Source organism: Leiobunum rupestre, chromosome 1 (genome assembly GCF_980474605.1).
Source record: "Leiobunum rupestre chromosome 1, qqLeiRupe1.1.hap1, whole genome shotgun sequence".
Classification (NCBI taxonomy): domain Eukaryota; kingdom Metazoa; phylum Arthropoda; class Arachnida; order Opiliones; family Sclerosomatidae; genus Leiobunum; species Leiobunum rupestre.
The window spans coordinates 16639363-16664607 of record NC_143384.1 but is presented as its reverse complement, the minus strand read 5'-3'; the positions used below and the strand labels follow the sequence as shown (position 1 = coordinate 16664607).

General features: G+C 37.1%; 4 protein-coding genes across 5 annotated transcripts; 2 read left to right on the top strand and 2 right to left on the bottom strand.

The window, feature by feature from the left end:
* Window positions 1–6782: 6782 nt before the first annotated feature.
* On the top strand, window positions 6783–7603 carry Lamtor2 (Late endosomal/lysosomal adaptor, MAPK and MTOR activator 2). Its single transcript, XM_090175768.1, has 3 exons — window positions 6783–6952; window positions 7106–7268; window positions 7332–7603. The coding sequence occupies exons 1-3, from the start codon at window positions 6885–6887 to the stop codon at window positions 7476–7478; spliced, it is 378 nt and encodes a 125-aa protein (XP_090031894.1). The 5' UTR covers window positions 6783–6884; the 3' UTR covers window positions 7479–7603.
* On the bottom strand, window positions 7511–8576 carry LOC149961203 (cytochrome b-245 chaperone 1 homolog). The gene is made up of 4 exons (XM_090175742.1): window positions 8395–8576; window positions 8221–8336; window positions 7893–8158; window positions 7511–7836 (listed from the first exon to the last, which is right to left on the bottom strand). Exons 1-4 carry the CDS (start codon window positions 8480–8482, stop codon window positions 7611–7613), a joined length of 696 nt encoding a protein of 231 aa, XP_090031868.1. The 5' UTR covers window positions 8483–8576; the 3' UTR covers window positions 7511–7610.
* A 47-nt stretch (window positions 8577–8623) lies between these two features.
* On the top strand, window positions 8624–9469 carry LOC149961202 (small ribosomal subunit protein uS8). Of its 2 annotated transcripts, none has more exons than XM_090175752.1 (4): window positions 8624–8702; window positions 8926–9066; window positions 9125–9290; window positions 9356–9469. In XM_090175752.1, exons 2-4 carry the CDS (start codon window positions 8934–8936, stop codon window positions 9447–9449), a joined length of 393 nt encoding a protein of 130 aa, XP_090031878.1. In that variant the 5' UTR covers window positions 8624–8702; window positions 8926–8933; the 3' UTR covers window positions 9450–9469. The 2 variants fall into 2 exon arrangements, with proteins under 2 accessions (XP_090031878.1, XP_090031884.1); XM_090175758.1 differs by having other exon boundaries at window positions 8689–8760.
* Window positions 9470–11131: 1662 nt separating this feature from the next.
* On the bottom strand, window positions 11132–24500 carry Abca3 (ATP binding cassette subfamily A member 3). The gene is made up of 23 exons (XM_090175737.1): window positions 24299–24500; window positions 22992–23681; window positions 22782–22926; window positions 22195–22431; window positions 21898–22134; window positions 21652–21825; window positions 21406–21587; window positions 20171–20305; window positions 19818–20093; window positions 18232–18415; window positions 17360–17512; window positions 17194–17289; window positions 16771–17133; window positions 16305–16709; window positions 16013–16239; window positions 13896–14172; window positions 13705–13830; window positions 13407–13631; window positions 12877–13344; window positions 12662–12804; window positions 12428–12585; window positions 12188–12358; window positions 11132–12127 (listed from the first exon to the last, which is right to left on the bottom strand). Exons 2-23 carry the CDS (start codon window positions 23472–23474, stop codon window positions 11599–11601), a joined length of 5394 nt encoding a protein of 1797 aa, XP_090031863.1. The 5' UTR covers window positions 23475–23681; window positions 24299–24500; the 3' UTR covers window positions 11132–11598.
* Window positions 24501–25245: the final 745 nt, after the last annotated feature.

Sequence of the window (25245 nt, the reverse complement as noted above, 5' to 3'; positions counted from 1 at the left end):
TCTCGGAGTAGTTTATTCCCGTAAACTTAAACGGGATAATAAGGGGTTTTTCAAGCTCGCATTCGGTCGCAAATAGTCGGAAATTTCCAGAATCAAAAATGTGTTTCGAAATACACTAACCTGACTCTCTCTCCAACTTCGCTCTCCTGGCATCAGTCGCTCCCGGCTTCTCCGTCAGCGCAAACCTGCCCGAATCCCTAGCATCATTTTATCCAATGGAGAAAAAGCGCCAAGGAGATCTACGGTTTCCAAGCAACGACTCTATTCGCGCGGACCACTAGCGACATCTACATATTAAAGTCGAATTTAATCTTTATTAAAGAAGCTTAAATAAATGAGATACAGCTAGAATGATTTTTCAGTTAGGTAGACCAAGTAAGTGGGGCCCCTATTTAGATTTTGGGGCCCCTTAGCAGTATTTTCGGGGCCTCAAATAAATAAAATTGAGATACAGTTAGAAGGAATCTTTGCTCAGGTCGGCCTAGTAAGTGGGTGCCTCCAATTTTCATTTTGGGGCCCCTTAGAAGGATTTTGGGGCCTCAAACAAGTAAAATGAAGATACAGCTAGAATGAATTTTTTTCAGGTAGTCCAAGTAAGTAGGGCCGCCAATTTTAATTTTGGGGCCCCTTAGAAAGAGATTCGGGGCCTCAAACAAGTAAAATGAAAATACAGCTAGAACGCATTTTTGTTCATGTAAGCCAAGTAAGTAGGGCCCCCAATTTTATTTTTGTGGCCCATTATTAGGATTAAGGGGCCTCAAAAAAGTAAAATGAAGATACAGCCAGAAGGATTCTTTTCCAGGTAGGCCAAGTAAGTAGGGCCCCCAATTTTAATTTTGGGGCCCCTTAGAAGGAGTTTCGAAACCTCAAACAAGTAAAATGAAAATACAGCTAGAAGGAATTTTTGTCAGGGAGGCCAAGTAAGTAGGGCCCCCAATTCTAATTTTGGAGCCCATTGGGAGGATTTCGGGGCCTCAAATAAATAAAATGTAGATACAGCTATTGTAGTATCGTAGTCTTCCGCCATAGCCAAGACAGCTTCTGGCAAAGCGTATCATTGCCGAGATAAATAATGAACACGACTCAGTGATTGCGAGTAACCGAGTGCTTGGTTTATTTCATTAAAACGGGTTATATAGTTATGGATAAAAAAACAATATGTATAAAAAAAACCATAATAAACAATTGATAACAGATTACAAGTTTACAACAGCTATAATGCATTTTTGTTCAGGTGGACCAAGTAAGTAGGGCCCCCAATTCTAATTTTTTGGTCCCTTAGAAGGATTTCGGGGTCTCAAATAAATAAAATGAAGATACAGCTAGAATGCATTTTTGTTTCAGGTAGACCAAGTAAGTAGGGCCCCCAATTTTAATTTTGACTAAAGCCAACCTAACCTCAAATTCCCTAAACTAAACTAACCTACATGTAACCTAACTTAAACCTAAACCTAACTTAACTCAAATTAACCTTAACCTAACTTAACTCAAATTAACCTAACTCCTAACTTAAGATAACCCCTGACGTAACCTAAGCTAACGTAGACTAGCCTACCCCAACAAACTCAACATAACCTCATTTTAATAACCTCATAAAACCTAGTTCCTTTAGTGCATTGTGTCTTTCAGAGCAGCGATTTATTTGATATATATGTTCCTCTTAGCTCTCTTGGAAGGTATTTTACTCACCTGTTTTTTTTTTTGTTCAGATTCTTTTGAGACATAAGCCCCCTTATTTCCATCTTTGTCTTCGTGAGGACGATGTTCGTCCAAGTTTACATACTTATGGTCATCTTGGAAAGTCATAATTGTGCTTTTTGAGGTTTTCACTTGAGCACATAGTTGGCCTATTCTTCTTTGTTTTCACCAGTGTTATGTCCATCCTAATGATCTGTAGTTCTGTACCCCGACATTCAGCCATATCGTCTGCTTCGACGTCTTCTTCAATGTCAGCTCTGGTATCAGCCAGATTTTCGTGGTTTAAATTTGAGTAGGTGATTTACTTTTTAGTCTTTATTAAATTGGTGGAACACATCTAAATATTTAAGAGATTACCTAATCAATAGGATGGTTTATGTAATTTATGGCAGACGGTACGCAACGGTTAAGAGGGATACAACTTCCAAGTTTTAGATAGGTGCCAATCAAATTGAAAATAACGGACAGTTTTGGGGGTTAACTTTTAAATTCCTTAAAATTCTATTGAAATTGATTACAAGGATCATAGATATTTAAATTTTGAGTATTTATCGCCTTGGGTATTAGCTTAGCTGATTACCTGAATATTTTTAATTATTCAGGACTGGTGTTGCCTTGAGTTTTAGCAAAAGCTATTTATTATCATTATTATTATAAATGTGACCAAGTACAAATGAAAAGGCAAAAAACGTATGTACAGCTAAATTCCTTCGGTTTCCCCTTCCATAAAAACTTGTTGAGGTTAACGGTAATAGTTAGTGTAGGGAGCTGTTGGCTCGCGTGCCATGAAGATGAAGGGCTTGCCACCACCCTCCTACGCATTGTAACCCGGCCACCTGAATTAATGGCTTCAAAAGTCGCTTGATGACTTAAGCCTAAGGTGGTGCCTTGGTTATTAGCCTAGCTGATTATTATTATTATTATTATTTTATTATTATTCCTCAATGTAAGAGATGCTAGTTGCTATATAATTTCGACGTCACAAAAGGTACCTCAGAAGAACTCGAAGCGGTGCTAAATTAAGATTCCATCCAATACTAAGTCATTTATGGGGTTGGTTTTCGTGCATAACCAATCGTTTAGGAATTATGACGTCACAAAGTTCGGAAACATAGCCCTGTTTGTTTTAATTAATAAATTCCCCATTTCATAGTACTTAATATTATAGTTAATACGTGCTTATACCCGTGCTCCAGAACTCTTTCTGGTCGCGTGAAAATTATCATTCGCATAATTCAATGCTCTTATAGTCTTGATTCACTTGACGACCGATGGTACTAGGATGAAAGTCTTCGAGTACGAGAACAGAAGGATAAAAATCTTCGAGTACTGGAGAATAATATTCCAAGACCGACGGTTAGACCCAGTGGCGTAAACAAGGGGTTTTTTCCGGGTCCAGACTTCCCCTTGGGCCTACCTTTAACTGTACTAAATTTCCACCCCTTTCTCGACCCCCTCTTAACATTAACATACTTCGACCCCACCCCCTTGACGAATTTCTGGTTAGACCATGGACTAAGTATCTAAAGGGACTCACTGTTTAGCTTTTAAAAGCACGCGTGAATACTGAGAATGGGAAAATCACGGCTAAGTTTAGTTCAATGTGGACAAACTTGGCGTCGCTGAAGTCGATTTCCGGCGTAGTTTCGTAGAGAAGCTGAAACGTTCACGTTAAATTTTGACCAAATGGCGCCGTTGTGGTCGGTTAAATGAAGAGGCTTAGTAAATTTTAGATTTTTAATTTTTGAAATTGAGCCTTTAAAAGTTTAAGTAATGGTAATTAACCATTGTGTTAAGTAAAAATAATCAGTAAGCCGCATATGGCTGATGTTATTTTTTTAATCAAATTCAGTGGAATCTATAATTCAGTTCTAAACTTAAAAAAAAATAATGAACTAAGCCTAACCTAACTTTCTCGCACGTACCATGCACGTACTGTCTCTTAAGCCCCAACTCGCAGTGATAGTTGAACAGAATTCTTGAGGCGCTTCGAAGCGGCTGATGTACCTTAGTAAGCCTTCCGATTTAGGCCACTCCTACCGTGTCAAAATATCGGGAACAGTGAGCCCCCTTAAATTCTTGGTCCATGGTTAGGCCTACTATAAAATTACGAATGTGCCGTCTCCTCTAAAATGACGAGAAAACGTTATCATATGGCCGTGGCGCCATCCATTATTTTTGCCGGAAAACGCGTATTATTTGAACGAACCATTGAGAGATAGACGGCGCCACGGGTAGTTTTCTCGTCATTTGGGAGCAGACGGCAGTATTCTTATTTTTAAAAACTTGTTTCGCGAAATACTGAAATCCGACGTTTTGATTAGACCTCTAGATTAATATTCCCAACTCAATGGATGTCACTACTGATGATAAATTTATCAAGGTCGTCTAGGCACAATTCTGGATTGAGCCTGGAGACATAAGATGCCTGAGGTGGAATCAAATGAGGGAGCGACTCTTAGGATAGATTATCTGTGTGGTTTACCAACCTGGCGGGGGGCAGGGTCAGATAGTTTCTGCTGTCACCAGGTCTGTTTTCCCGCAACCAATTTCCATCCCTGGTCGGTGGGTTGGGGGCGGATGACCTTCGGCTGGTCGTTTCGAGCATCCAACGGTGGCCTGTTGGTCGATGAGTTTCCAACGGCAGACTGATAAGTAGAACTGTTTGGAACCCGAGCCTCGGCAGTAGTCTGTGACCTGGGCGTTGGGGGATGATGATAGAGAGCGTTGGCAGAGGTAATTGCGTAAGAAAGGGGTAGGTTACTCTTGCGCTGCTCCTCGAGAAGTTGCCACGGTGAGATAGATTTTAAGTCTCGTTAGTCGTGATACGGGCTGTCAGGGCCGTAAGCCGCTTTTCATGGAGGTGGAGTTTCTTGGTGAGTTGGTAGGGAGAGTCCTTACATTCGTAACACGCCCAGATACCAGTTTGTTACATGGCAAAAAGCGCAGCTCAGCATCATGTCCAATTTCTCATTTTTCTCGCTTGACAGCAGTTCTGGTAACCGAGTGGGCCGTCTTCAGAGGAGAGCGGAGGAGGTGGGTCAGAAACAACGTTCGACGTAGTATTTTGTTTGCAGTTTTCTAACTAACCAATCGTTCCCTTCTTATCGCCACCCCGCCTTTGCTTCCGTACTGACTCACCAAAAGCTCGAGCGAACGAACTACCAACGTACTAAGCGCTCCCTTCTTTTCGCCGCCCCGCCTTCCGCTTCCTTACAGACTCCACAAAAGGTCGAACGAACGAACGAACGACCAACGTACCAAGCGCTCCCTTCTTTTCGCCACCCCGCCTTCAGCTTCCTTACTGACTCACCAAAAGCTCGAACGAACGAACGACCAACGTACCAAGCGCTCCCTTCTTTTCGCCGCCCCGCCTTCCGCTTCCTTACAGACTCACCAAAAGCTCGAACGAACGACCAACCAACGTACCAAGCGCTCCTTTCTTTTCACCGCCCCGTCTTCAGCTTCCTTACTGACTCACCAAAAGCTCGAACGAACGAACGAACGACCAACCAACGTACCAAGCGCTCCTTTCTTTTCACCGCCCCGTCTTCAGCTTCCTTACTGACTCACCAAAAGGTCGAACGAACGAACGACCAACGTACTAAGCGCTCCCTTCTTTTCGCCGCCCCGCCTTCCGCTTCCTTACAGACTCCACAAAAGGTCGAACGAACGAACGAACGACCAACGTACCAAGCGCTCCCTTCTTTTCGCCGCCCCGCCTTCCGCTTCCTTACAGACTCACCAAAAGCTCGAACGAACGACCAACCAACGTACCAAGCGCTCCTTTCTTTTCACCGCCCCGTCTTCAGCTTCCTTACTGACTCACCAAAAGCTCGAACGAACGAACGAACGACCAACCAACGTACCAAGCGCTCCTTTCTTTTCACCGCCCCGTCTTCAGCTTCCTTACTGACTCACCAAAAGGTCGAACGAACGACCAACCAACGTACCAAGCGCTCCTTTCTTTTCGCCGCCCCGCCTTCAGCTTCCTTACTGACTAACCAAAAGTTCGAACGAACGACCAACGTACCAAGCGCTTCTTATTATATAGATATAGATAGAAGATAGATAGATGTTTGGATTCGTAATTCGTTAACAGTGTTGCCAGATGTATGATCCGAATCGTATTTTCATAATAAATTTATTACTCCGTACGATATACTACCTGAAGGCTGGATTATACTTAAAAAAATACGATCTTACTATAAAACACGATCCAAAGTTTTAATACGTCGTTTTCTTTACTATCTTTTAATTTAAACTTTTGGGATTAAAGGGGAACGGTCAAGCTTTAACCAGTTAGATAGCCCTATAGCCCGTTAAAAACTAAAATTTATGGTGAAAACCACATCAAAAAATATTAAGTGGTTAATTTTTAGTAAAATAAAGAAATTTCGGGAAATTGAACATAAAAGCGCGCGCTGCTGAAGACGCGAAAGATTTGTTTTACACGCGCGGCGCGTTCCAGTTATACGAGACCTAAGCCTAAATTGCGCGATTTAAAAGTTAGGATTGTTCGCAAATCGCTCGCTAAGGTGCTGCTGGCGCTCGCGAGACACCTGAAGATGGCGGCTAAAATTCAAACCCAAATACTTGGCGTTATTTTGCGTTTCAACTTTTTATGCCAAAAACTATTTTTTCAAGACAAAATAAGGTACGTGTAAGTATATTGAACGTCTTGTTGATCTTTTCATATGCAAATAAGGCGATATTTGGAAAAGCTTGACCGTTCCCCTTTAAGTGAATTATTTTTACCGGTATATTTATTAATCCAGTACTTACGATCCCATTCGACTCTGTGCAATAATTCGGCGCTTGTAATCTGGCAACGCTGTACGTTCATTACAAACAGGCTTGGAAATAAGGTTTATTTCTAAACTGGTCTGTTTGGCCAGTGACTCCCAACACTTTAATTATTTAAGTGGTCACGTAGACCAGGTGGTAGATAATTTTGAATTAATAAACTGGACACTGGACCAGTGAACCCCTAGCTTTTGAATAAAAAAACTGGTCCGAGCAATTAATAAACTGGTCTTTGACCCAGGGACCACCGCTTATTTCCAAGCCTGATTACAAATTTACAATACAGTTCCGTCACTGAGTAAGCAGTAGCACTAGCAGATCATCTTTCTTTTATCCCAACTAATAATTTCGTTAACCGTTAAGATTACCTTAAGTTTTCAATGTTGAGGCCAAAGGTTTTAACTGAAATTCTAAGCCAAGCTAATACCGGAGGCGTACAGAGTACACTGTAAGTTTCAATTAAATTCTCCAAACTATTTTATGAAATAATTTTAACCCTTGGATGCACACTCCCCCCTAATTGGATAATTTGCAAAAAAAAAAAAACAAAATGAAACTTCATTTATCATCCAGTTGATAAACTTATTCTATTCTCTTGCAGTTTGTTAAACCGGGAAGGGGCTTTATTAGCGTATTCTGGCAATGGGGATAAAGATGTTAGAGTTACAGCGGCAATTGCAAGCAATATTTGGTTGGCATACGAGAAAAATGGAATGGTTGCATTCAGCGAAGACCAACTAAACTGCGTGCTTTTAGAATGTGATGTAAGATTTTACTACACTTAAATTTGCTTCAATTTAAAAATGATGTAAATAATTGACTTACAGGAAGGTAGAGTAATCGTCACTCAAGTTGCGAATCTTCTATTGTGCCTACATGCCAAAGAAAGCGTTGGATTAGGAATGTTAAAGTCGAAAGCAGCAGCTCTCGCAGAATATTTAGAAGGGCCGCTTAAACAGGTTGCAGCTTCATAACATATGTCACAATTATTTAGAGCTCTTGTAAATATGGAAAATTGTTTACCGATTTATTGTAATAGAAATATTTTCTTAAGTAATGACAAAGGTTAATAAATATCTCAATTCTAAAGGATATAAAATTTGTTTTTACACGGACAACGTGATTAAATGTTCTCTATTGAGCCCAATACTTTCACTGTTTGTCACTAAAATTTCACCATCACTGTCACTGTCTTCACTTTCACCATTAGTAGTACTAGATGCGGAATTATAACTGCTAGTGTCCGATTCATCAAAATAATTATGATTTAGTTGCGTTACCCGATCCAAATTCAAGAAACGTTTTATGAACTCTGATAAAAATTCACAATGTCTGATGAAGGAAAAAAGTTACTATTTCACAATTAAAAAAAAAAAACCAATTCTCACGTTTTATCCGATGTTTTCCATATTTCTGAGAGTGGAAGCTTGATTCCAGAAAACATCAACAGTTCTACTCTATGATATTTACCATTGGAAGATGAGTGAAATTGGTTATTCATTACAACACCTAAAATATTTTTCAGGGGGAACGATATGTCATTATTCTCTTTCCTGAGAAAAGGTAGATCTAGAAATCTGTGTAACTCTAATTTTTTCCAAAATGTAATTTTTCTCAGCCAAAATTTTCCCTCCGAATGGTCAAAAATGCATTCCTATAATTTATAAAACAATAGTAAATATGTAGAAATAGTTGACATTTTAACTTTTAATTTACCTCCCAATCATCAAGAAGTGATAACCCAATCAAACAAGCCCCGCTAAAGTAAATCAGCTGGAAAAGAAAGGAATCGGATCCATAAATAGCAGCTCCAAATGTCAAAGAGAGCAAACCTGAAAATAATAATTTAACGTTTAATAACAAGTGTTATATATAATAAAATTCACATACAAACTAGAATGCTAAAGGATTTGTATGATGGATTCTTAATTAAATGCAACCTATCCTGGGTTTTATATTTAACCCTAAAAATTGCCATTTACTTTGATTCTAAAAAGAATAATCAAAGCTTAATATTAATAGTAACAAAATTTAAATTAGATAATTTTAATTTAATTCGTCGTTTTTCGGAGTTTGACATTTCTGCAGAAACTTTAATTTGAAAATAACTACAATAGATGGCGTTTTTACCCTGTGTTTCCCTCCCCCCCTCGTACACTAACAAATAGTTGCCTTTTCATTTTGGTGCCGCACCAAAGGTGTGTACATTTTGACTTTATATCGCTCTTAATCAATGCAATTATAAGTGAAATTAAGGTATTATAGTATTTTAATTTTAAATTTATTATTAACTTATCATTTAAAGTAGTTATTTGTTAAACTTACCAACGTTTTTCGTCAGTAACCACCCTTTACCACGACTGCACTTTCAAAGGCTTAGGTGCTCTTATTACATGTTGTAATTCCATTTTATTGTAATAGATTCCAAGATGGTTCAAATGAACGTTTTAGCAAACACTCTAAAGTCTATAAATAATGCAGAAAAACGAGGAAAACGTCAAGTTTTACTTCGTCCCTGTTCCAAAGTTACTGTTAAATTCCTCACCGTAATGATGCGCCATGGTAATTTTCTTTGACTTTTTTTTACAGAAAAATGTGATTTACTATTTTATTTTATTAGGATACATTGGGGAATTCGAGATTGTAGATAACCACAGAGGTGGAAAAATCGTAGTTAATTTAACTGGTAGACTGAACAAATGCGGAGTCATCAGTCCACGTTTTGATGTACAGCTTAGGGATATGGAAAAGTGGATGAGGAATTTGTTGCCTTCTCGTCAGTTTGGGTCTGTCTTTGATATAACATCTTTTTTTATATTACATTATTTATTAAAAAAATTTATTCTTATAGTTACATTGTATTAACAACATCTGGAGGTATCATGGATCATGAAGAAGCTAGGAGAAAGCATCTGGGTGGAAAAATATTGGGATTTTTCTTCTAAAGAATAAATATTTGAAATTATTTCATTGTCTTATTCTTTTGGTTAACAGTGGCTTTTTATTACTTTTTTGTTTTGAGTTGGGGTGGATAAACCAACCACTTCGACCTGAGCTCCATTGGGCATCCCCAATGATTAAAATTTCTAATCCAACTATGCTGAAAATGCGGTACACAACATTAAGGGGCTTTCTCACTTCTGTTTAATAATGAAGCTCAATGCTTGCTCATTGTTGGGTGTTAAGTTGAATGTGTATTGTGTAGCATTATCCGACTGGGAAAGCCTGTTAATGTCGTGTAAAGCCTTAAAAATCCTACGAAGCAAAAGCCAAAGAATATCAATTCACAACACACAAAAATCTGAGCTGGCTTAATTTTATTGCCTAAATAAGCTTGGAGTGAGGGATGATTTTTTGTTCCACATCCCAATCTTCATTCTTCGTTCTCTTTGACCTCAATGGAAGATCATTAAGTCACCTTCATTAGTGACCTTAGAATGTGTGCTAATGTACCTCTTCCAGAATTATAAATAAAATACCATCCTTCAACTTGTAGCGTTCTCCATTGGTACTGCTCAAAGATTGATCCAGATCTGATGGTGACATCACAGTTTTAGCTCCGAGGAGGCAGGAATGCAAGATATAGCGGCTTCCAATGAAGTACAAATTTTTAACAGAGCAGCCATCTTCCGAAAGTTAAGCAATACTGTGATCTGAGTGATTTAAAAATGTTGCGCCGTTGCTTGAGGTGGAGCAGCTCAGATCAATCCGCGAGGGTGCAACAGGATCAATGGAAGACTTTAATCTGTCTCGGAGCTACTCCTTTTTCCTCAAGGGAATATGTTTCTTTTTTTCGGGGTGATCCTAGACCTGCCAGGATGCCCAATAGTATAAGTTTTTTTTTTGGGGCGATAATAGACCGGCCTGGAACAGCCCAATGGAAAACGCTATTAATAGTTTATTAAATGTTTACATGAGCCATGGTTTTCATAAAATTTATTGGACAGTGGTCAACAGGCAAATGGGGCTCTAGAACTGATGACATCTTGGGCTATTCTTCATTCAGATGGAAATCAGGGCTGTAGCTAGCAAAAATTGTGCCTGGGGCTAGTCAGAATTTGGCACCCCACAATATAATATATAAAACTTATATTTTGGCGCCCCTGAACCCTAACGCGACCGCCCCTGCCTAGCTACGGCCCTGATGGAAATTTATATATCTGATAATAATAAGTAGCTAGGCTAATATCAAAGTCACTGCTTTGAATGACATTTAGCACCATTAATACATATGCCCAGGTTATACTGCATAGGAGGGTGGTGGCAAGCCCTTGATGCCAACAGCTCCTTATACTTAATATTACCGTTAACCACAACAAGTTTTTATGAAAAGGGAAACCCTTTAACCAGTGAAGAGAGAACTCACAAACTCAACTTAGGAATGATTCCATGTTTTCTAACACAATTCTTCTTGCTGCGTGGCGAGCGAAAGTGTTAACCGCCCCAGCAATTAAGCAGGGTTCACGCTGTTGTCTTGTCATGGAGAGTTTCTCTTAATTTAATTGGTCAAAACTGGCATTTAAACTAGATTGTGAATATTGGTTACAACCTAAGTTAGTTTCACCATTACCTTTAAAAAAAATGTCTATGATTAGAAAGATTAGTTCAATAATAAGTTACATACATCTAAACATTTATGCTCAAATTTTATTTATTATCACAATGTTGATACAAAAGTTAACAAGCAATAAATTATAGTTTATATATATGTATATATATCTCAACAACTGTGCCTCCCAACTGATTTGGTGAAACCTTAAACAATTGGGAGGTTGGACAAGGTTTTAAAGAAATTTATCTACATTTTGTTTAACCATCTGACAATGAATATATAAAAATATTGGTCACAACATCTTAAAATATATTTGCAGCAACATCTATATTTTGATCTTAGATAACAAATTAGTCCTATAAAAATTGCTACGTTAGTTATTGTAAAAACATCTTATAGCCAATTTGTTTCATAATTTAAAATATTTGCATAAAAGTTTACCAAAAACTCAACCTTTTTTTCTAAGGAATGAGCTTATAATTTCTGCAACCTGCCCCCCAATTTGGACAAAAATTTATCTCACCATACAGTCACATTTGAAGTTAATTATCAACTGTGGGCCGTTGGCCTCTGGTGAAATTTAGGAAAACCTGTTCCAAAGTGGTTTGTCCAACGGAATAGTTCTCAATATTAAGATTTTCTTTGGCTTTTTCCATCGTATCAAATAACTGGGCCCAAGTATAAGACAGATTTTTGATGTGATAATGAAGCAAACCTTGGTGGATACCTTTCAACACACAACCTTCAAACGTCGTCTCTATAAAGGTCTTGGCTGCCTCAATATTCTGAGAGAATGAAAGCTCGCGTTTCATGGAGGATGATGTGCTGGCTCTTGACTGTTGCCGTTCTTGGTTTTCAGTATCGACTGATTTGTATGGCACTAACTGCCATTGATTGGACGAAGTATCTGACTGGCTGACATTACTATGAAGAGCGTAACGACCAACTTTGACTAGTAGCGTAAAACCTTGTCCAAATTTGTTCTTAAGATGCTGAGGGCTTCCCAAACAGCAAAGCCGACCATTGACCATAATGACTAGACGGTTACAAAGCGCCTCGCACTCTTCCATGCTATGGTCAGAATGTGTCATTAGAATTAAAACCTAAGATTAAGGAGCTAATGATATTTACCTATGAGATGTCAGAACAACAGACCGTCCCATGGCAACTATCTTAATTATTGCATTCCACAAACATCGACGCCCCACAGGATCCATTCCAGTAGTTGGTTCATCAAGAAAAATGATGGGCGAGTCCCCAATCAAAGCTATGGCAGTACTGAGTTTTCTTTTGTTACCCCCACTGAAATTGGAAATTACGCAAGTCACGCATGGTTGGTCAGTTAACATTATCACTACTCAAGATTCAAACCTGAAATCCTTAACCAATTTTTCCAAGTGCATATCAAAATACAGCAATTTTCCTAGGAATGCTATTTGTTCGGAAATTAAATGTTGAGGAACTCCTCTCAAGTTGGCAAACATCTTCAAAGTTTCACGTCCGGTCATTTGATCTATCACAGCATCAAACTGATAACGTTAAAGTAGATTATGAATTATTACTTTGTTTTATCCATTTTAATTGTTTTGTAAAATATGTTATTACCTGAGGACAATAGCCAATTCTTTGCTGTACCATTCTTATGTCCATCTTGATATTGAAGCCATCCAAATAAGCATTTCCAGAAGTAATGGGTTGATCACCGGTTAGCATTTTGAATGTAGTGGTTTTCCCAGCTCCATTTAAACCTTTTATTTTAAAAATTTACAATGTGATTGTAGTCCAGGCAAGCTTAATCTGCGCTAGCATGCCATATTTACCTAAAAGCCCAAAACATTCCCCCTTTTTAATTCCTAGGCACAGATGATCAACCGCAACAAGGGATCCATACGTCTTGTAGAGCTCCCTAAGAATGATTGAATCTGTGGATTGTAACTGACCCAATGGTGTATTTAAAATGCGGTTGCGTTCTTGTATCACATCGTCATCTTCACTTTGGTCAAATCTTTCACCTTCCCCATTTGTAATTTCATTCTGATTAGTTTCAAACTGGATTACGTTAACGTCTTGTCTCGCCGTTTCCACACTGTGGCTTGGCGTTACTTTCTTATTTGAACGTTGACAAATTAAGTATTTGAGCTTCCTAAACAGGTTTTGTTCGCATGCGAACAATAATACGTTGTAGATTATTGATTGAACAATGAGGAAGGTTAGCAGACGACCAATGCCTGGAATATCCCAGCTCAAGTAATCTTCCGTCCAGTTTAAACAGCTGTCACCGCATTTGCCTGTTGCGTAAATCAAAAACAGTTACAACTGTTTTAAGGGTTGATAGGGGTAAAATATTTACCTTTGCAACATCTTTTTACAACTTCAAAAAAGGGAGTGTCGCAGATACTTTGCACTTGACTGCATATTTCGATGTATTGGTAATTCTGGTACAAATTAAACATGGATCGTCCCAAGCAATAGTGTGGTAGAAATATCGTGAAAATCCAGTCTAAAATCTTTGCAATGTATTGAAGGTCAAGAAGAGGAATTTCCAAAATTGTTACGGACAATAAACATCCAATTCCTGTTCAAAAACATAACATTCATAAACAACAACTAAAAATTTAATAATTGCAAGTTAATGATTATATTCTTACCAGCCACAATGTTGAATAAGCAAAGTCTAGTGTAAGCAGTGGATGGAACGGTAAATAAAAATGACAAAACATAAATGAAGGGTAGGCCAGCAAATCCATACAGAACAAACAGTAGAAATAACCGCCCTGTTTATGGAAATTAAATTTCTATTAGAACGCATTTTCAGTCATTTTAATTTATTAGTAGTTACCTTGTTGTCCAGAACCAATTAGAGCGTCAGTTTGAAACCCTAAAATAACACATTGAACCAGAATACATGGCACTATATAGTTTATGAAGTCCCATAAATAGGTTGTAAACCAAAAGATGATCAAATTAACGCCAGACACTCGTTGCAAATGTTTAGAATTAGTGGCGCGTTCTTTAACCAGGAATATGGAGAAGCTACCCATTAGAAAAGATATGGCAAACATGACATCTTGGGCCAATTGGTAAGCTTCGGTTCCTTGATTTTGTTGCTGTTCAGTCTGTTAAAGAATATAAGATGTGAATAGTGTTGATCGATATCAAAATTTGGGTGAAGTGTAGTACAGCGGCCTCATCGAATTTGATATTAATTTTAGTTGCGCCTGATAGACCTTGTCACGTAGATGTCGAGGGTATTTTTTATTTTGGCCGCAAATGATTATTTAATTGTTTAACTTAATTTTTTTAATTTTAAAAATTTCTCATTTTCATTGAATTTTATATTAATTTTGGTTGCGCCTGATAGACCTTGTCACGTAGATGCCGAGGGTAATTTTTATTTTGGCCGCAAATGATTATTTAATTTTTTAATGTAATTTAAATTTCTAATTTTTGGGCATTTGCACGTGTTTTGTTGTACTTATTTCCGTTGTGTGTTCGCCGGCAACACAGTTTCGGTGTCTTAATGAATTCCACGTGATATTCCCTTTTTATATAAAATCAGTTACAGTTTTTGTTCATTTTCTCGGTGTTTTGTATTTTTGGGCCACAAAGTGATATTCCCGTACTTTATCAAATCTTTTACAGTTTTTGTTCATTTTCTCGGTGTTTTCTATTATTGGGCCACTTTGTTTCTGGTTGAGATTGAAAGTATATACTTGATGCGTAAGGCTTGGTACTGTCCTCTAGGTCGCGTTATAGATGGCCCATCGCTTTTTTTAGTATGGGGTTGGGGAGGCGCTGCCGTCAGGCGCCAATACGGGGAGTTTAGTTACGTCTTTTACGTGTTTTGGAAGTAATTATCTTCGTCGGGTTGTCGCCTACACCACGGCTTGTTACTGTTTGTTTAGGTTTCCACTCTACTAACTTTTTAACATTAAGTTAATTAATTTAATTATCATTTTCGACCCAAAAACAAAAGTTTCGTAATCAACGCGTCAAGTGCTACATTCTCCGCCACCCAAAAATACAAAAACATGGTAATTTCCTACAATTAGTACATTTTTAACATTAAGTTAATTAATTTAATTATCATTTGCGGCCCAAAAAAATTGTTTCGTAATCTGCGCGTCACGCGTCAAGTGCTACATTCTCCGCCACTCAAAAATACAAAACCACGGTAATTCCCTAAAATTAGTACATTTTTAACATTAAGTTAATTAATTTAATTATCATTTGCGGCCCAAAAAAAATTAGTTTCGTAATTTACGCGTCAAGTGCTACATTCTCCGCCACCCACAAATACAAAAACACGGTAATTCCCTAAAATTAGTACATTTTTAACATTAAGTTAATTAATTTAATTATCATTTGTGGCCCAAAAAAAATTAGTTTCGTAATCTACGCGTCAAGTGCTACATTCTCCGCCACCCACAAATACAAAAACACGGTAATTCCCTAAAATTAGTACATTTTTAACATTAAGTTAATTAATTTAATTATCATTTGCGGCCCAAAAAAAATTAGTTTCGTAATCTACGCGTCAAGTGCTACATTCTCCACCAAAAAAAACCACGAAATTACATGAGGCCGCTGTAGTGCAATTTTGCCCAAAATTTATCTGATTACGATAAAAAAAATTTGAGGATTTACCAATACCGATTATTTAACCAATATTGGAGATTCGGGAAATTGTGACTGATACCTAACTAGTTATTACCAATACCAATAGCTAACCGATTATCACCATAGCGTGTGGTAAACACCTGTAATGATCTAGGTTATGTGGTAGCCAAATTACCAAAGCCAATGGTCAAGTTTATTGGCACAATCTGCCTTGTTTATGAGAAAATTGGTTTTTAAAATATGGGCGTAATGCTCAAAATAAATTTTTAGCTTCGATGAATAAATATTGCAAACATATTCAATATTAAAATCGGTAATTTAGAAGCAAGCGCTTACTTGTTCAGAAACAGTTCTTGGTAATGGATGGTTGCCAACAACTATATTTCTATGGGTATTATTACCGAAAAACTTCAATAATACATTATAGATGGCGGATAAAGTAACAGCGGGAGTGTGAAAAGCTTGGTTGTTGAAAAAAGCTGTTATACTTGTTGTGTTGTCGTATTTATCAAAGAATGCTGCAATCATGTTGTGCATATTGTACGAAGGAATGTCTTTCAGTCCTAAATTAGTTGAAAACAGATTAATTTCATTACTGAACCATAAAATTACACAATATTAATTTTACCTTGCTTTATCAGGTAATCAATCATGGATTCTCGAGTTCTATTACCATCTACTTCAACTGGAATGTTTTGCGTGTTGGCGTACATGGATTTAAATATATTACCTAAATAGGCCGATTGATTTTCTAGACCCACAGTGTAAGGCACCGAACTACCAGAAAACATATCCATGTTCAATATACGTTCTGGACTATCTTTCGGTTTAGGCAAGGTTTTCAAGATGATCAAAGTGATGGTTATAAACAAAACTGGCAGCACAAACTGAGATAAAGTCAACAACCAGTGACGGTAAGTGTGAACAATGCGTTTGATCATCAAAGCAGTAAACTGTTGCCAATAAAGCTCAAGCCCTCGATGTCTTTTGTAAGTAACTCCACTTATGTCTTGCAGAGAGCTGTACGAAGATTCTGAGGAATACCAAATACTTTGCACCAACTTCTACAAAATTATGTTTAAGAGGTAACCTACTTGGCTCAACATTGAGGCAAGCCGATTGCGAACTATTAACAATAATACCACTGTCATCGCTAGGAGGACGTTCAATTTCCAATAGACAAGTTTCTGCTTCTTTAGGGCTGATTAAGAACGATCCATCTTCAGTTTCTTTCTTTAGATTATTCATGGCTGTCTGAGAGTATTCTCCGACTCTAAGAAATACTTCTTCCATAGTAGTTATCGAAGCTCCGTAACTGTCAATTTTAAGTTCTTCCTTCGAGGCTTCTATAGCGTTAAATAAAGCTCCAAATTTACTGCTAGCTTCATGTGGTAAACTAAACCATAGTTCCGCGCCTATGTTTGATTCAACTTCAGCTTTTGGAATGTACTCGTAAACTATTAAAAAAAATGTCTCAAATTATTTGGCTTTTAAATTTAAGGTTATTTTCACCATACCCATGTCAATTATGTTGGTAACTATACACTCTGGTGCTTTTACAATCACCAAATGATACCCAGCACCATATTTATTCTTTAGGAAAAGAGGAGAGCCTAAGAGTAATTGTAATTTATCTTCAAACCGCCTCAAAAATAATTGCTCAAATTCTATATTTCATCTTACCAGAACACTGGATTTCACCATCAGCCATTATAGCAATTCGGTCACCAAGAACATCAGCTTCCTCCATAAAATGAGTAGTGAGTAAAATAGTTCGGTCTTCCTTCTCAGATTGTAACAAGTCCCAAGTAGACCTTCGAGCAGCTGGATCCATTCCTGTAAAACAATGAATTAAAATAAATTTTCTTCACTTTTTAAGCATGATGAAAATACTAGAATCATAAGTAATATGGAAATCAATAAGTATGACAATTAACAAACGCCATCACCAAACTGATTTTCAGTTATTGCACAATCAAGGGTAAGTTAATCGCAGAGTACCCTAGCGTCTAAAATGTACCAAAGGTTAAATATAATACTATCAAGGACAATATATTAATCAGTTCAGTTGCAAGTCCAAGTCAAAGCTGGGCAAAACGGTCAATGTTGAAGGTTTTGTAAGAAAATTAGCATTGTAACAATACAACTTGTCATACTTATGGTTATGTTAGGCTAAAATCAGGGCCCCCACTCTAATTTTAAATTTTTTAGAGGAAAAATAATATATTTCTAAAAAAATAGGTCTATTTTTTCAAAATTATAAGGATTTTATAGTACTAAATATGCCATTTCTTTTAATAACTTTATGCATTTAAAAACAAAATCTATACTTAAAAAAAGAAACTATTTAACCATTTTATCACAAAAATATACTATTAGCTAACCAGTGAAATCTAGCAATTTAACTGGGTGACAGTATTTGAAATAGCCAAAATATCAAAATTATAGGATTTTATAGGACTTTTTGGGGATTTTGCTAAAAATATAGGATGTTATCAGGCATTTTTGAAGATATAGGATTTTATAGGAATTATAGGACCGTGTAAAATCCATACCAGAAGTGGGTTCATCTAGCATCACAACCTGCGATCCACCAACCAAGGCCATTCCAACAGACAATTTCCTCTTCATACCCCCAGAAAGATCTTTGGAAAAACTGTGCCTCTTGTTTTCTATGTCCAACGCTACAATCATTCTATTTACTTCAGATTCAATCAAATCTGGTAGGTAGCCTTTGAGCTAAAAATTAAAATAGAATTAAGATGAATCTGCGATAGAACTATTGGGCTGAGCGAGACACAGTAGTAAGTTTTCATGTACTTCAATACGAGATAATTTAAAACAAATTGGCAAAAAATTACTGCAACTATTGTGGGATCTAGAAATTTTCCAAGGTGGCTTTGGACTTTAACCAATACAAACTTTCAGACAAATCTGCTAAATAGTATGGCAGTTATGGCTTAATAATCAGCTAGGCTAATACCCAAGGCACCACCTTGGGCCAAAGCCATCGAGCGACTTTAATGTCTTTAAACAGGTTGCCGGGTTACAATGCATAGGAGGGTGATGGCAAGCCCCTTCATGCCACGTGAGCCAACAGCGCCCTACACTTACTATTACCATTAACCTCTACAAGTTTTTATGGAAAGGGGAAACCGAAGAACTCAGGGGAAAAACACTTGCAAACTCAATGCAGAAGGAGTGGTTCAGTGTTTTCACCCAGTACCACAAGCTGGGATCAAACCTGGCTCCTATTGCTGCGAGGTGAAAGTGCTAACCACTCCGCCACCCCACAGCTGAAGGTAAGGCTAGGTGAATAGCACTTTTAGCCTATTGAGACTAATAACGAATACTCAAATATTTTCTAATCGAATACCGAGACGAATAGTAGTTTTCGAACCAAATACTGAATAGTTAGGCTTAATCCAAATACTATCTTATCGAATATTCGTACAAATAGGGTCAAATATTCATCTAATAATATGCTGAATATAGGCCCAAATATTAGTCTAATAACACGTCTAATAGTCAAAATATATAGTAGAACTGAATTATTTAATGACGTCATAGGTGAGGAAACTGACTAATGATGTACGTTCTTTTATATAGAATTACCCTATAGATTATTTTACTCTAGCCATCAACCGCCAAGTGAGAGCTCTATCATAGAAATTCCTTCCCCCTGAAACCGGCTTTGGCTTCACCCTCCCCATAGACAGCTATGCAGTGGCACAGGCCAATTGGAGAGGTGGGAATAAGAGAATATTTTACGAATATTCACTGAATAATACAAATGTTATTCAATATTTGATCAAATACCAAAAGAGGTGGCTATTTGTCTTGATATTCGACTGAATCATTTGATCATTCACCCAGCCTTACTTAAAAGATATTTTAATCGGCCATTTTCCAAAATAGTGTCAGATTTCATCATACAAAAACACTAAATCTCTTATGCTGTGAGTTACCAATCAATACAAAAATTTCCAATAAAATATGATAAATTACTGTGTCAAGTACATTTAGATTACTAATTCACTAACAAAGTTACTTTCCAGCTTACTCATTAAATAGTAAACCTCGCTCACCCAATAACCAAAGTTTCAATATTGTTACGATATGTTGCTCTGTACTTTATTACCTTGCAGAAGAAATACAAATGTTCTTCGACTGTTAGTTCATCGAACAATACATCATGTTGGGGACAAATTCCAAGACTTTGATGAACCCCTTCAATGTCATCTTGAATGTCATAACCATTAATGATGCCGGTTCCAGATGTTGGTGGGTAGAGGCCAGTCAACATGGAAATGGTTGAAGTTTTACCAGCCCCATTATGTCCCAAAAGAGCAGTTATTTGGCTTTTGTACATGTTCAAGAAAATGTTTTTGACGGCAGCTTTGTTCTTTGGATACACCTGCGAAACAACTTGTCGTATTATCGATTGGTATTGTGCCCCCAGTTTTCCCTCAATGGTTTGTTGTTGTAACGTACCTTAGTAAGGCCTAGAATCTGAATACCGGGAGTTAACCCAACTGGTTCTTTTTCAAAATACTGAGATTTCCTTTTGTCACTGTTGGAAAACGCTGAGTGATCTAAATCTGCCGTCGTTCCACACCAATATGAAGGCTAATGTAGTAATTGTAAATTAGTTATTGTTTTCAACTCTGACCCGACTCAGGTCGGGTTGATAAATTGTTTGGTCGGGGTTTTTTTTAGTCGGGTTTTCAAAATAAAAACGGGGAAGAATGGGGCAGCCAGCCTATTCTCTCAGCAACTTCTCTCGTTTGAAGGTACAAAGGTCTCACCACACTCGCCTCTCATTGCAGTTGTTTTGATTTCATTTTTGGTTTTACTTTTACTTTTAAATAGTCGGCTGTTGATATTTTAAAATATAAAGATGTGCTACTTTTGAATGAGTTTTGTCACTTCTGTAGTTAGAAAACTACTAAAAATAAAAATTCCAAAAAACCCAGACCCAAATTTCATCCCGTACGATCACTAGGGATGTGCGGATAATCGTTTACCAAGGCTTATCGGTTCGGTTAATCGAACCGCATTTTTCGGATAGTGTTTTTTGAATAAATCGAAATCGGTTCGAAATTTATTTTGGCGGTTTATAAAGTATTTGATAATTTCCGTTATCGATTTACTACTCGAAAATAATATTTTTTTTCCCGATTAATCGTTTTCACAGATTGTCTTACCGATTACTCGGATTTCTTACTTCTTTCTCTCACGGTCTCACAGACAAAGGACAGAATCATGTTGTTTTATCTATTTTAGTAACAGTTCTAGTTTAATTTACTATAATTTTGCCAGATTCACCAAGACAAGGAACAGAAACGACCTTCTTTTTTAGTAATCATTTATCTTTCTAAACGGTAAAACTTTCGAATAAGCCGATTTTCTTTTTTAGAGTAACAACTAACCTTTTACTATTCTAATAAAAACAATTAATCGATTTGTATTTGAAACAAAACAATTAATCTATTTGTATTTGAAACAAAACGATTAATCGATTTGGAAAACCGAAATTTATCTAAATTGAAACCGATAACCGTTATCGAAGTTTCCATAAACCGATAACCAAACCGAACTATAATTTGAAATCTAACTGCTATTTGATATCCGAACCGGTACCAAAAAACATTATCCGCACATCCCTAACGATCACTATTGTAAATAATTATTAAAAGAAAACTGTCAGACCAAAAAGGTTTATTTACCAAAAAAGGAAAGTACCAAGGTAATGGTACTCCGAATTCACCAGGAAATATACCCTCGATATACCACGCTAACGTCATGTAGAAAAAGGTATCAAAGATGAGCATTCCTATCACAAGTGCTAATGTTAAACTATCTTCTAAAGACGTTGATTGAGTCCAATTATTCCAATTCACTCCAGCCCCTTCGAAAAGAAGTAAATCGTGTTAATATATGAATTGAAATCTTATAAACCTTGTCATTTTTACCAGTTCCCTCCCACATGGATATAACCATGGCCCCTAACGATAAGGCAGTATTACTCAGTAAACAAGCGGCCACTTTTTCAACGTGACCCAAACTGTCGTATCGCGGGAAAATTACAAAGTAAGGCACAAATGCAAAAAAGAATAGGATTCCCGCTCCAGCCGCCGCAGAGTTGGCTGAAACATTGTAAAAGCAAAATATATATTAAATTCCATAAACTTCAAATACGAATTCATTTGCTAAATTACCTTTCGAAAAGAAGACGCTTATTAGGAAACAGAAGGAAATGGTAGAAAATACATAAACTAGTAGGAACACGAATAGAAGAGATGGATCAATTTTATCCAACACGGCTAAGCCGTCTTTGACTTTTAAAGTCATTACAATGCTCATGATCGCCACACTGATAAGCAAGAAAGCAAGGTATTTGACAAACCAGGCTGTCCAATGAAGCCAATTGCTTAGACCCATCATTTTCATTGATTCTGAAAATTTAAAATATATTTCAGTAAAAACATGAGAACAATTTTTCAAATACAACAAACCTTTAAGTCTTTTTTCTTTCTCCAAAACTATATTCTTTACAATATTAAGAGCAGGATAGATAAAACTGAGCAATAATGACAGCGGGAAAAAGAATTGCAGGGCCAACAGAAAATTATCATCATAATAAGGCGGATACGGGTAGCGTTGCATAAAAAAATCCAGGTTGGAATCATTATATTCGTTACTAGAATTTTCAACAAGAGCCGCAGCAACTGCGTGTTGTAACGTCAGAAAACCTACGTTGAAATACCAATTAAAAAAATATTTCAACAATCTCTGGCACGTAGGAGGAACAACACAAGACGAACGCAGCTAGCCTTTACACACGCTAACAGTGTTGTGTACAAAATTCAATGAATGAGCCTTTACACAGTGTTTTACGGAAAGGGGGAAGACAATTAAAAATTTTCCCCCTCCGACAGCAGCAGGCGCTTAAAACCAATGAAAACTGTACACAAGAAAATAAGCGACTTTTGACAGGTTGCGTCCTCCTTGTGTGGAGGCTGTGTTTGTTGCTCCTAACTGGCACGATATACCAGAAAAGATCGAAGACTGTTCAACTTGTTTTTAATAAGATAATCAATACCTTCATTGTAATAACCAGGATCACCTCCATATTGGGAGTTTTTTTCACGAGGACCCAGCCCTTGAAATAAGGGGAAAATTAGTTCGGTGTTCCATTTTTTGATTTGTTTGCTTGAGCCACGTTGCGTTGTAGCCTTTAATCTAACCTTAAAAAACAAAAAATTTATTAAATTAAAGCGTATTAGAAATAATAGATTCAAAACATGCGTACTTTGTAATAAATTGTCTCCGCAAATTCAGTTCTACCCGTTTCATTGGGAAACACTACAGCTCCAGCCTTATATATTGTACTATTTGTATAAACTATTTGATTTAACATATTTTCTTCCGTATCATAGCCAATTATATCAGAGTTAAGACTTCTACTGACTATCTCCATAATTTCGTTTACGTGAGTCACATTTGGACAGTACGAAATTATGGGGCGCTCCGTGTAAAACTTTGTTTGATAAGTTTTGCTTCCTTTACGTACTATTTGCGGTACATCTTGGTAGAATTGACGGCTGGGTAGACGAAAGGGATTGTATATAGTTGGGCTTGAAACATAGTTTGAGTCTACTCGCGTTCGTATCACCATCAACAGAATTGAAAACAAAGTTGGTACTCCTAATTCGAACAAAGTCACCCAAGGATGCCTTTTTTGAAGCACAAAATTCTTCCACAGTAGAAGCCAAAATTGCCGACATTTTGCCATTCTTATTACTTCGTACAAATAAACACAACCAACCAAAATACTAAGGAATACAGCTTTGATTTTAAAAAAAGGTTTAAATTTAACAATTTTGCAGATTATGTAACTTGAGAATGCAGCAAACAGTAGAAGCTGTAAGCTAGTCACCAGTTTTATCTTTCGCGAGTGACTCCCCAGTGTTGGAGTTTTTGACAACACTTGTGGATTTTCCTGTGAAAGATAAAGATAATCAATATCTTTCCATTATTAGCTCACCTTATCTAATGTGTTGTAAGGGTTTATAAATCCTTCATTTTGCTAAATGGAATGTAACATAACTTTGTAGCTTGAATATTTATTATTAGAATCTAAATGAGATATTTATCTACCTCTTAATGAAAATGAATTATTTAAAATAACACAAATGTTGAAAAATTATTTAAAAAAATTATTTGACTATTATTCTGCCTAGATAATATATGTAATATTAAAGTGTAGTATATTTATACTCTGAATACAGCTATTGCACAAATGGATATTTCATGTTGAAAGGAATTATGTTAATTCTACGTCTATTTCCTGTAATTTAATGGCATGATTGTCCCAGGTGTGTGCACCATTAAATTACAGCTGTTTTTATTATCACCAGCAAAAATAATTCCAGCCTTTGATTCGTGTATTCGCTGCCTAATAGGCAGCGGTGTATTCAACTAATAACGCTTGATTCGTGATGAGTGTGATAATGACTCATAATCAGCATAAGAAAATATTTTAAATATTTTGATAAATATTATGCAAGTTAGTGTTGAACGTTTAAAAATATTTAAAAAGAAACGAACAACACTTACTGTTTAATGGCATTTTGGCCTTAACCAAAATTAATTTAACTGCGTAAAACCTTTTAAAAATTATAAAATAAAATTTAATTTAACTTCCTCCCCAAATTGACAAGCTTTTATCGTCTGTTTGTTTCGCCTTCTATTCGACCCATGACATAGTCACAGTCCACTACTGAGTACTGACGCAAAAATTCATAAAAAAAATTTCAAACGATCGTAAAATCCATCGCAAAGAGAAGAGCTAGTCTGCCATCTGTGTTTCAACCACAGTAAAAGGTTTAAAGGGCAGAATTATAACAAGAATGGATATAAGTTGGTGTATAATAGCCTCCATTCCTGGAGCTTTATATTCTTTGGTCCAGGTTTAAAGGTTTTTATTTCCTCGTACTACACGTCCCAATAACCTCTACCATAACCAACTGTGATCTCGCGCTCAAAGTTGGCCGTGCCACTACCTCATTGGCCACTAGCTACGTTTTTAGTTTTATACGAGCCTAGTATAGGTTAGAGTAAAACTCCCGTAGCCGCTACAGCAAAGACTATATATACGCTTCGCTTACTAGACAGGCGTGTTCTATGGCTCAACTTGCATACCGATTGTGGCTCCATCTCGACGCTGGTCAAAATTTGCCCCTAGCTTGAGCTGTGTTACTAGTGGCGCCTCTAGTCGCGGGTTAAAATATTACCCCAGCTTTTACAGTGCTACAGAGGTGTTAACAGGTTTTTCCTATGAACACGCCTGTCTAGAAAGCGAAGCGTATATATAGTCTTTGCGCTACAGTCCCCGCCGCCGCCGCCGTTCGCAAACACGCTGTTTTCTAACGCCACGGTAGGATTCTCACCGTCCGCAATAACGTCGTTCTCTTACGCCACGGTAGAATCATCCTAAGCTCGCGTTTTAAACCAGAAAGAGAAATGCCGTAGAAAGCTAGCCATATTCCCCTATAGCATATGTA